Source organism: Salvia splendens, chromosome 15 (assembly GCF_004379255.2).
Source record: "Salvia splendens isolate huo1 chromosome 15, SspV2, whole genome shotgun sequence".
NCBI lineage: Eukaryota > Viridiplantae > Streptophyta > Magnoliopsida > Lamiales > Lamiaceae > Salvia > Salvia splendens.
Genome location: NC_056046.1, coordinates 4,788,441 through 4,800,325, shown reverse-complemented (window position 1 = coordinate 4,800,325; position 11,885 = coordinate 4,788,441). Strand labels below are relative to the sequence as shown.

Genomic DNA, 11,885 nt, shown 5'->3' with positions numbered 1-11,885 from the left:
AGAATAACAAATCTGGGCCCAAAGATTAGTTAATAAAAAGAATTGGGCCTCCTGAAAGGAAATTGTGGTCCAATTCAGTTCGAAAATCAGTTATGGATTGCGTAATTTTATCCTTTCCCATTCGTTATATTTAGCGAGTAATTTTTTATGTTTGATTCATTTTATACTAATTAAATCAGATCTAATAGGGAATCTGAATCTCATATCCGAATCCAATTTTATATTTCTCTTATCTTCTAAATATTTGGATTATATAATTCTTTCTTATTCCAAATACATGGATTATATTTACACATTTACACTTGCTAAATACTAATCGCAATTAGGTCCTAATCAGTGATTAAATGTTAGATTTGAATCGACGGCTATGCTTAACGCTTCACTAAACGAACGGTTAAAAACGTTGGCAGCCGCTCGTCTTCTTCAATGGAAACTTCATCTTCAGGTAAACCATCTCCTCGCATTTACGGAGGTGTCTTACTCTCTGTTTACTTGTGATTCTATACATATTCCTGCTTTTACATATTCAATAACTATTAATTAATCTATTTGTTCGCAACTGTTTCATCTCCTCTTGAGGTAGAGAAGTGCTTCTTTTTTTTCCCTATTTATGTGTGGATTTTGGATTGAATTTTGCATACGGGTATGGAATTTCTCACTTGTTGATTGTATCAAGTTATTGTTTGAAGTTATCGTTCTGATTCGAATCCGCTTTTGTTGTATCAAACTTTGGCGATGCAGTTATTTTACATTTTTTCCGTTTTCTCGATTGAAGAGCTAGATTTAAGGGTTGTGTAACCAAATATATTATTGAAGATTATGTGCAAACAAATGGCATTCAAGATTATGCTGAGACTTGTTTTGGTTTACAAAGTGGTTGAGTTAGGAATTGTTTGATTGCATTGAGATAGAAAAATTAATTGTTAAGTATGCCCTATTCCCTTTTTTCATAATTATTCTTTTCGTGTGATGTCTAATAGTATCAGATAATTCGTATCCTTTCATGAGTCTTTGCTTGTGCTCTTTTCGTGATGTTTTTAGCATTATTCTTTGAAAAAATGTATTCCTATTAAGTTAATTGTTATTTTGAGTTGATTACTCTTCATATGACATGTGGTAGAAATGATGAATATTAATCTTCTTTGCTGTATTACGATTTCGCAGTTGTTGTTGTGTGTTGTATTTGTCAATGTGTATGCTCCTGTGAATCCGAAGGAGTTTGTTTTAATATATGAGTCAATGTTAATTCGTATGAATGTTTTCGTACTATTGATGATCATGTCAAATGTTAAGGATGTAGAATCTCCGTATGTCTTCCTAAGTACAGTAGTATTTTTGTTTTGATGTTCTATCACTATGCCGTTTACATTTTCCCTCTTTGTATTTTCTTTTTCTTTTGTCATGGAAGTTCTGATCTTTGGTTTTTACTGTTTATGATTCAGGTCAATCTGTAAAGTTCCAAAATAATTTTAATAAGGGTAGGAGGGAATCTGGATTTACTTGAAATTTCATTGTTATAAGCTTATTGCAGTCAAGAACAGTTTACAAGGTGTATCATAGAGTTATTTGCACAATCTAGCTTGAGATAGTTCAGTTGCCATTAAAAAGAGATAGACAGAAACGTAGGCATAGAAAGGCTATGGAGAAAATTGAAGCACAAACAAGCCAGATGGATGTTAATTTGGAAGCTTCTAGAGATACAAGGGATACTGATGTCGAAAAGGATCTTCTTGAAGCAGACTTAACAGTGGAATCGCTGGCAGAAAATCTTAAAGCATCTGCAGGGTCAACAGAGTACATTCCTGACGAGATTGCTGAGGGTGAAATTCGAAATATGAACCAGGGTAGTATTGATACAGGGTCAACAGAAAGTTCTGCTGAAGTGAATCTGAATGGGAAAAGACCAAGGGGCCCTCCACTAAGATATGAAATCAAAATCACGAACCCGGTCACTGGCTCGTCATATTTTCACTCATGGGAAAGCAACCACAAAGGGACTGATGGCATTGTAACTGAAAATGAATGTCCAGCTAAAGATTTTGAGCTTTCTGTGAGAAAAGAATCATCATTATCAGCTTTATATGCTGAAGGTGGGAGCTTCTCCACTTACAATGTTGAGAGGACTTCCAATGTTTCTTCCTCTAGCGTGTATGGAGCAGAATGTTTGTCAAAGGATCTAGGATGTTATACGAGAATAACACCCGTGCACTCAGTTAAGCGAAAGCTTATTGTCCTTGATGTAAATGGTTTACTCGCACACATTGTGATGCCTGCACCACAAGGTTATAGAGCGGACGAACATATATTAGGACGGGCAAGTAAGATTTTGCACTGCCATTTATCTGAAAAATTCTTGATTACATGTCCAACCATTAGATTCATTCTGACCAAATTGGTATTTTCCTTTTTCTTTGTTCTTGTAGTTTTCAAGAGACCCTTCTGTGATGATTTTCTTAAGTTTTGCTTCCAGAACTTTGATGTGGCTGTGTGGTCATCAAGATCCAAGTAATTCTCAGACCTCCTGAGTCTCTCCGATCTCTCTCTCACCTGTGTGTGTGTGTGTGCGTGTGCTTATGTTTTTGTATGCCTATTCTTTTCATCTATTTCGGTCTTTGTGTCTCATGCAACAATTCCTCCTTTGATTTTCCATGTGGACATGCCTTTGAAATATCCATTCGTATGTAGGAGAATTATTGAAAGAGTTGTTGATTATTTGTTGGGAGATCAGAAAGACAAGTTGCTATTTTGTTGGGTAAGCATTCTGCTCAGCAAAACACAATTTTGCTTCATCAGTGTGGTGCAAAATATCTTCTTTTCTAGATATCTCGATTGATTCTATATAGTTTGTCTTGATTTGCCTTCTTGTTTTAATGCATTCAATACCTAAAACCGTAAAGTTCATCACTTTACAATTTTACTCATGCCTTCTCAATCAAATCAATTGATACTCCATATTTGCTGTGGTACGTATGATATGAAATATACTGATGCAAATCGAGGGATACCTGTTTGGTGTCCTGTCTTGTCTTGTTGGTTGGATAATTAAGTTTTTAGTTTTGACAAAAAACCAATGTAAGGTTTTACAATAAATGAGTTGTTCCAAAATTTAATGCAGGATATGTCTCACAGTACTCAAACAGGATTCAATACCCTTGAAAACGTTTATAAGCCCTTGGTGTTCAAAGAGCTAAGGAAAATTTGGAAAAATGACGATCCTAGTTTGCCTTGGAAGAATGGAGATTATAATGAATCAAATACGTTATTATTAGATGATTCTCCTTACAAGGCCCTACTGAACCCGGTAAGATACATTCACGTCTCTTTACTCTACTTGCTTGGCTTTTTTTTTGCGCCCTAACTGAGTATGACTTGATTACTCTGTAGGTGCATACTGCAATATTTCCGAATTCATACCATTACAAGGATTCAAATGACAATTCATTAGGTGAGGTTTATCATACCTGTATTTTTAGTATGGCAATCCTTCCCCATAAATAAGCATCACATCACATTGGTTATACTTCAACTATAAACATCCTTTCGATTTCATTCTATGCTGTTTTCTATATATCTATAATACCGAGCATACAAGTTATAATCACGTGAAAAGATAAAAGGGTATCTAGCCCACTAATAGTTCTTTTTGCTCTACTGAAGATCATGCTCATTTAATTCTGTAACCTTGTTTCATTTTGTGCTTCTGATTTGGACAGATAAGCTCCGTCTCAATACGTGGTTAACATTTTAGGGAATTTATCGTAAACATTGAATGGGAGCATTGATAGTCTAGCAATGTAAAATTTAATCTGAAAGTGCGATATCTTTATTTCTGTTTCTATCAGATACTGAATCAAAACGTGGCCTCAAATTTGTTAGTCCAACATTCTTTTTGCAAATGAGTGACTGGTAGTCAACTAATGAAAATTTAATCGCAGGCCCTGGAGGTGATCTCCGAGTTTATTTAGAAGGACTGTTGCAATCTGAAAACGTGCAAAAGTATGTCGAGCAGCATCCTATTGGCCAAAGTTCTATAAATGAGAGTAACTTGTCTTGGGCCTTTTACTCGGGAATTCTTCAGAGTATGCCGAAAGAGTTGCAAGACACAGTCCCGGTTCCCAACCTACGCTGAGTTAGCTTAATGAATGATCTCGACAAACACTATGCTTTATTACCTTTCATTGTGTCCTGATATTCTTTTTAAGGGAGGTCTCAGAACCAATCTGATAGCAGAACTAGGCATATTTGGTATAGAAAGAATAGATACAGATAAAGAGTGTGGAGTTTTTCTTTCTTGTGGGAGCATCATTGGAGAAGATTCACCCATTCTTGCTTCATGTAATGTTATAAAATGTACTAATTAACTTATTCTAATTCCTGATTTCTTCTCAAGAGAGAAACATGTACTTGACTCTTTATAATTATTGCCTTGATCTTGATGAAATAAAAAACTGATCTGTTGGGACATAATTGGAGATCTATTACATCATGTTTTCTAACAGAAGGGAAATGAGAATCTCTTTTCTTGGGGTTCACAGCTGTTGCCTTTGGCTGATGAGAAAAAATGCAGACCAATACATGGAAATCAAAACGTCGTTTCACAGCCTCCCAAGAGGACAGGAACGGATGTTTCGTGTTTCAACATTCGATGTCGTTTCAGCCTCCCAAGAAGGAAAATGTGGGTGCCCGGGAGAGAGAGTGAAAGCAATGTGAGTACGAATCATGAGACAAAGCATGCGTAGCAGTTGCGAAAACCACAGATGAGAATGTCCCACATGAAGACTAAATTCATCATAAATTGTTAAGTAGTACTGTTTGATTGCTATGTAATACCTAGAGCGCTGGGGCAAATGAAGCAAGTAATTAGATTGGGGTCTGCTATTCCAATCTCTATCTAATGTATGATTGAGATATTATTAGAGAAATAGGGTTTGGAAATCTAAATGGCTAAATTTTGGACATGTCTAAAAAAAGCAGCCCATGTACTAGGATAGAAGCATGAACTTGGTTGTTTGGACAATATGAAAGGAGTTGGGAGTAATAATCATATTTGTTCCCACATGGAACATGGATGTCATCATGTGAAAAGTTAGGTTTGGATTTGGATATATGCATATTTAAGAAGAATTTTGCATTTTAATATTGAGCTGCACTGACTTCATCCGGATGTACGGTACAAGTTTTGATCTTGAAAATTTTATTATAGATTGGCAATAAAAAATGGTCTATTAAAAATAATAGGTGGACTTGGATGTATATATTATATACAAATTGATTTTTAATTAAATAGTTTGCTAAGTCTGTTTATATTCGTGTTTTGCTTTTGTACATGAAGTTAGCTCGTCATATTTTTGGCTTGAGCATTTTGCATCAACGTATATTTGTTGCAGCAAAAAAGGCGATTCTATCGCCTTGGCGGCCCCCACACTCCGGCCCGACATCATGTGAGAGAGTTCAATCAGGGTATGCAGTAGCCCGTTAAGGGGGAGGCCTTAACCCACTGGCTGCCAGAAGCCCATCTCCCAAGGCCTCACACTTGTGCCTGAGAGATGGAAGCAATTACACGACAACAATGGGATTCGAACTCAGGCTCATTGCAGCAAAATCTGCCCATCCGTTGCCAACTGCGCTATGCCCATGCGGGCTCAACGTATATTTGTATTTGGCTTCTAGGAGGTATTTGACACAATTTCATATAGTATAAAATATGAGAGCAGACATTCAGATAATTATGATGTTGATGTCCATCAAAATTATGAATGCCAACACGTATAGGACAAGGTGCATGAGTTTTGGTCCCAAAATTAAGGAGAAACACACACTTAAATTCACATATGGATAAGCAAAAGGTGAAATTACCAAAAATAAGTTGAAGGTTCATTATTTTGAGGAATGATATTTGATCTTACATTAATTTCATATATCAATTTGGTACATGTAAAAGACAAATTGTTTTTAATTGATAGTATTTTTTTAAAATGGTTAGATTTGTCATTTAAATCATGAAATTTAATCAAATTTTGATTAGTTTAATGAGTTTGAAAATAGAATATTAAATTACTATTAATTTTCAATTTTTCGCATTTGTCTCATGTACAAAACACCATCTTTCAGTGGTGCTCAATATGGAATCGTTTTATTAACACAAGTATTTGTCTTTATTTTCTTATTTTATTTTAGTAAAGCAATGGAGTTTTTATCATAAAAAGATGCAATTTTGTATACGGAAGAGATAATCGAGAAAAAAAAATAAAAATCATGATATAATATTTTGATTTTAATCTTTTGAAATTAATAACCTAAAATTTCAACTATCAATTTCTTAAAATGATTTCCACTTGAGAGTTGAGACTACTCGGACAAACTACTATAGCAACAACTGTAATTTCTTCAATTTTTTACTATTTGTATCGCCAATTCATTAGACTAAAATTGGCATAAAATCTTATTTTAATGTATTACCCCAAAATAGGACATCTCACGCATAATAAGATTAGTCATCACATGTTAATTTTCACCAAAATTAACCTCTTGTCTTAACTATGGGAACCATAAGACTTGCTTACCAAATTAGTACTATTCCCACTAATTGCACATGTGAAACAAAGCATACAATATTGGTTAAAATCATAATAATGTTATGCGTTGAGGGCCTATGCCATTTGAAAAAGTAGGAAAAGATGAATAGATTTGCACAAAGCCAAAATCACATGGCAATAGTTAATGAACATTGAACTACTCAAGTGGAGGAATTTTAGGAATAGTCCTATTTAAGTTGAGCCCAATAATTTAAAAGTAGGGAGTTTGTATATATCCATTCATCCACAATCAAATAAGTAGTAATATCTAAGTATAAGCTAACTTCGAACTTGCTTGTTTTTATATTTTATGATCTTAAATAATTCATCACTTCATTTTGTAAAGATGGATTTATATGATCACAAACTAAAAGCAAATTACCAATTTATATGACCAAAAAAATTAAATAACGTGCATAGTACCATTTTGTCACAATATTGAAAAATTCATGACTTTAATGAGCTCAATAATATTCATGATTCTTCATTATTATTTTCCTCTTGTACAGGAAGTAGGTGTTGACACAATATACAAAGTGACATCATCCCTTATGCAACTGTACAATCTCATTTTTAATTTTTCCAAAATCAAATATGATAAAATCCAATTAATCTCACCTTGAGTTAGCTGTCAAAAATCCTATGAATCTTTCATAACTAACAATTGGACTACACATAGTTCATAATCATAAATAAACCACAAAAATTAAGTGACTTTTTCCCAATACATTGGTGGTTAAGATCCCTTTAGAGTTATAATAATAATGAATCAAAAGTTTATAAGGGAAGAGATTGAATCTTGAGAATCTGCATGGTCCCAAGATCCATATTCCAATCTTTTTCCTCATTTGGATATCTATTCAACCTAACACAAATTGCATCCTAATCTCAAGATAAAAATTAAATTAGTAGTTAAAAGTAGTGGATGAGGTGTTAATTATTTAAAGTATAATAAATGCTCTGTTATTCAGATCCCAATGGATTACAGTGCAGAAAACAATGAAGGAGAAAGAGTGTTTTTTGAGGTTGGCATGTGCACAGAGATATGACTAACTCTATTCAAAATCCAATGATCTGTCAAAAACTTGGTTTTGTGAATTGTTCCTTGACTTTTTCTCAATCAATAATTTAATTTTAACTTTTATTTGACAATTCTTGGTCATCAAGCACCTTCAATTCTAATTCCACTTTATTTTTTTAAAAATTATTTGTTGATGGCAAGAATGTAATTTGCAGAAATGACAATTATTAATAAAATATCTAGATCAGGTTACTATTTTATGATTGCTTGTTGGATTTTAGTAAATGTTACAAAGAGGAATATAAAAGGGGCTCCAAAATCGTTTAGACCAAGTTAATTATACTTTTATATATATTGACTATTTTCGAAGTCACTAATATAATAGTATCTAGATTAATGAAAGTACATGGAGCCCTTTATTTAATTGCAAATTGCACCAGTTGATGGATTTCATGTAACATAAACCTGATTAATTATCATTGCTACCACGAGGAGATACATACTATATTTTAAAAATATTTTCTTATAATACACTATACCAAACTTTGGGGAGTGGAGTAATATATATGCATTAATCATCATTATATTAATTTGGCAAATGTTTGGCTCAAATAAATACTTGAATGACAACGATAATGAGTTTGAGCTAGAATTCAAGAACTTATTTCACTCCATTTATGTAATTGATTTCAAAACTTCATATGTGATGCTTTAATGGTCCCTTATTTAATGATCACTCAAACTTCAACACCTTTTTTGCCTAATGCTATTCATACCCATCAATACTGATAAGATTAATTAATATCACATACACATGATCATAGTACAATAATTAGGAAATTATCCCAATCTTGACTAACCATAAATTAAAAAATAAAGTGAAAATACTCCCAATAATTAATTATTTTTAAAAAAATGCATGATGGTGGGTTGATTTGGTGGGGGTGAGAAGTGGCAATCATGTTGGAGGGAATGGGGTAGGGGTTTCTTGGAACATAGTATTAGCTATTGAGTTGATTAAGATAGGTTAGTTGGTTTTTGCCTTATAAATTTGAGGCAACCCTCATGCCATTTCTTCTACTTTATCCCATGTGACAATGCACCCCTTTCCTCTTTTTCCAACCTCTCAACTATCAATTTTATTCAAATTTCTAGTAATTTGGGATGTCTAGTCAAATAACTTGAGAACTACATATTATACGAAAGCTAAGTTTTTGTTCTATGTATGTACTATTTGCATTTTGAGTATATGCATATATTTTATATTATATGATTGCCATACAAGACCCTCTATTTTATACATGTACTACTTCCAATATATAGTACTATGATTCCCATTGTATTCGAATGAGCTTTACATTGTAAAAATATAGCAAAACCTTCTATTTTATGGAGTGTTTATTGTTAATGTAAAAAAAATCCAATAATTAGGATTAATCTGAATAAAAAGATCAATTTTTCTTAGGGTATATTATTGCCGGTAAAATCATAATATCAGGTACTGATTCTAAATCTTGTAGAAATGATTAGAATTTGAAATGATTAGAATTTGACCAAAATTTATAATTTTTTTGAAAATTTATTTTAACAAACGGAAAAGGTATCATTTAAGTGGTCGAACGTTTTGTCTAAGTAACATTTCCGACTGCCCAGTCCAACATCATGGAATAATTGCAAAAAATATTAGTCATAAATTAACACCAATTTAATCAAATTTGGTGATTGTTTCAAACGAACTACCATTTCTTTTCTTATTATACAAAGTTTGACTATTAGAAATACTTTATTGAAGAGTGTAAATAATTTTTGATACTCAAGTTGGTAGATGTCTTTCTTGTTAATTAATTACACCCCTTTCTTTTAGAAAGGTATCCACTTGCCCATTTCCCTTTTTGCCTATTGTTCTTGCAAATAAATAGGCGATAAGATCGAGATTAGGGTACGCGTAAAACAATTTACTTTTCACTTTCTTTATTTTACTTCATTAGAGAAAGTAATGTTTGAGTATCTAATTAAGGAACTAAATGAATTTGCTTACTTTATTTAGTTGTGTTATGAAATTGAAAGTTGAAGCTTCTTCAAGTCAATGCAGATTCCCACAGTTAAAAAAGACTAAACAAATTGGTTTGTGTGTAATATAATCATGACCAAAGATAGTTAGTTACGGATTCCCACAAACAAAAATTATTTAAATAAAAGTAATATCTTTACATTTTACCATTACGACCAAGAGTGTGTTTAGTTGTCAATTATTTTTAAAAATTAGAGTAATTCACAACCAACAAAAACATAGTCACTGATTTTCCAATTAAGGCAAAACAATACATTAAGCTAAAAATGATCAGCGTTTTTTTTAAATCTTTAGACAATGAAAATTAGTATACCTATTTTTATAATTAACCCCTATTAATTATTCCTTAATCAAGTGGAGCAATAAGTTGGGTAGAGTTCGTCCATTGAAAGCAAATATGTATGCGCGCCTATACCTATCATTATAAAATATAAAGATATAAATTTGATTTATGCTAACTAATTTCAGTTATACATATAGCATTATCACTTTTTTTAGTGTTAATAATTTAACTTATATATAGATTTCATAAATTGATATAAGATAGGATTTCTTTTGTATTTAAAATCCTTTTATCAATTTCCATATATATTTGCAAGTGCAATCACACGTATTGTCCTTATAATAAATGACAAATGATATATACATACACAAGAGAAGGAGGCATGCTATAATTAGTGCATTACATGCAGTCCTAAATCCTAAGAGAATGCAATTTTAGTATTTTACACATAAATGGCACTTATCAAGTGTATATAATATACTATTATTATTATTATTATTATTATTATTATTATTATTATTATTATTATTATTATTATTATTATTATTATTATTATTATTATTATTATTAAGTTGACAAGCCGAATCATTAGGCGCCTCAAAAATGCAATTTTTGGCACTAATAACAAAACCCTTTGCCTTCCCTTATATTGCAATTCTATTTGGTTATGCCATAAAAAAAGATTAATAGTGCATTTAATTAGCAAAATAATGATAGTAACTATGTAACCTTAAAACTAAATGCAAGTTCTTCAATACTCCGAATACAAAAATTCAAAATACAAAATGCAAATACAAAATAACTTAACTATCAAGACATTCTGACTAGTGAAGTTCTCCGAATTTTTTTATTGTTGTTGTTATCTCTATTTAAAATTTCATTTTTTAATACTTAGTATGTGAAATTTAGAAAATAAAAGAAAAAGTAAGACATGGCATTAAGAAATGGAGGGTAACAAGTAGGCAATTTCTTGGCTATATTTGATTAGGTGGGGAACCATAATATCCCAAAATATGCAGAGGCACAAGCCAATAAACAGCTATATATCCATCCATACCATCAAAAGTGTTTCAATTTTTTTTGCTCAAATTTAAATACAATATTTCTCAAATATTCTCAAACTCGATCAAAATTGCATTATCTTGTCCATTTACGTTTTTGAACAACTCGCATCATCTAATGTGACAAGATTTAATTTTAACTACAAAAATCTAGGCACATTTCAGTATGCTCAATGAATGATTAGTATTTTAAACAATTTTATAATGTATTTAAATTTTTTAGTGAAATTCTTGTTTATTGATTATTAATCGATTATTCACATAGATCCAAAATAGTGCAAGTAAAGTGATAAGATAATGATATGGTAGCGGTTGTCAAGTGAAAAGAGAAAAGAAGACGAAAGACTCATGAATAGTGCAAATGAAGTGATAAGATATTACTGCAAGTTATGCAGTCCAATATTATTACATTCAATCTCCTAAAAGTAAACTAAAATTCCAGATTGTGGCACATAGACAAATGATACTTGCATAAACCTTCTCAAAACCTTCTTTAAATGGGAAAAAAATTGTGTGTCTAAAAAATTGTGTAATCTTTGCCTATAAATTTGATGAATTGATGGACCTAATAATCGGACCACATATGTAAGAAAAAAAGTTGCTCATTTATTGATGAAAGGCTTAAACTGACACAGATTTTACAGTTCTTACTTCTTACACATACACAGAGGGAAGATGCCAAACTGCAAGGTCAGTCTTTGAATTTAATTCCAAATATATGTGAGGAATAGTTCAGAAAACAAGTTCTCATCATTTAAAATTGAATTTTAGGAAAATGCCAGAACTAAAATCAAATATAGTACTTACTACTAGTATTTTATTTCCTTTCAAAAAGAGTATGTTAAGTAGATATCATACTATGTTAATGTGATTA

At 31.8% G+C, this 11,885-nt stretch overlaps 1 protein-coding gene across 3 annotated transcripts; it reads left to right on the top strand.

Moving 5' to 3' along the window:
* Positions 1–302: 302 nt before the first annotated feature.
* LOC121768929 lies at positions 303–4,397 on the top strand. Of its 3 annotated transcripts, none has more exons than XM_042165538.1 (7): positions 303–445; positions 1,443–2,318; positions 2,424–2,505; positions 2,686–2,752; positions 3,116–3,301; positions 3,385–3,445; positions 3,936–4,397. In XM_042165538.1, exons 2-7 carry the CDS (start codon positions 1,640–1,642, stop codon positions 4,127–4,129), a joined length of 1,269 nt encoding a protein of 422 aa, XP_042021472.1. In that variant the 5' UTR covers positions 303–445; positions 1,443–1,639; the 3' UTR covers positions 4,130–4,397. The 3 variants fall into 3 exon arrangements, with proteins under 3 accessions (XP_042021472.1, XP_042021473.1, XP_042021474.1); XM_042165539.1 differs by lacking the exon at positions 303–445 and adding an exon at positions 458–579; XM_042165540.1 differs by lacking the exon at positions 303–445 and adding an exon at positions 516–643.
* Positions 4,398–11,885: the final 7,488 nt, after the last annotated feature.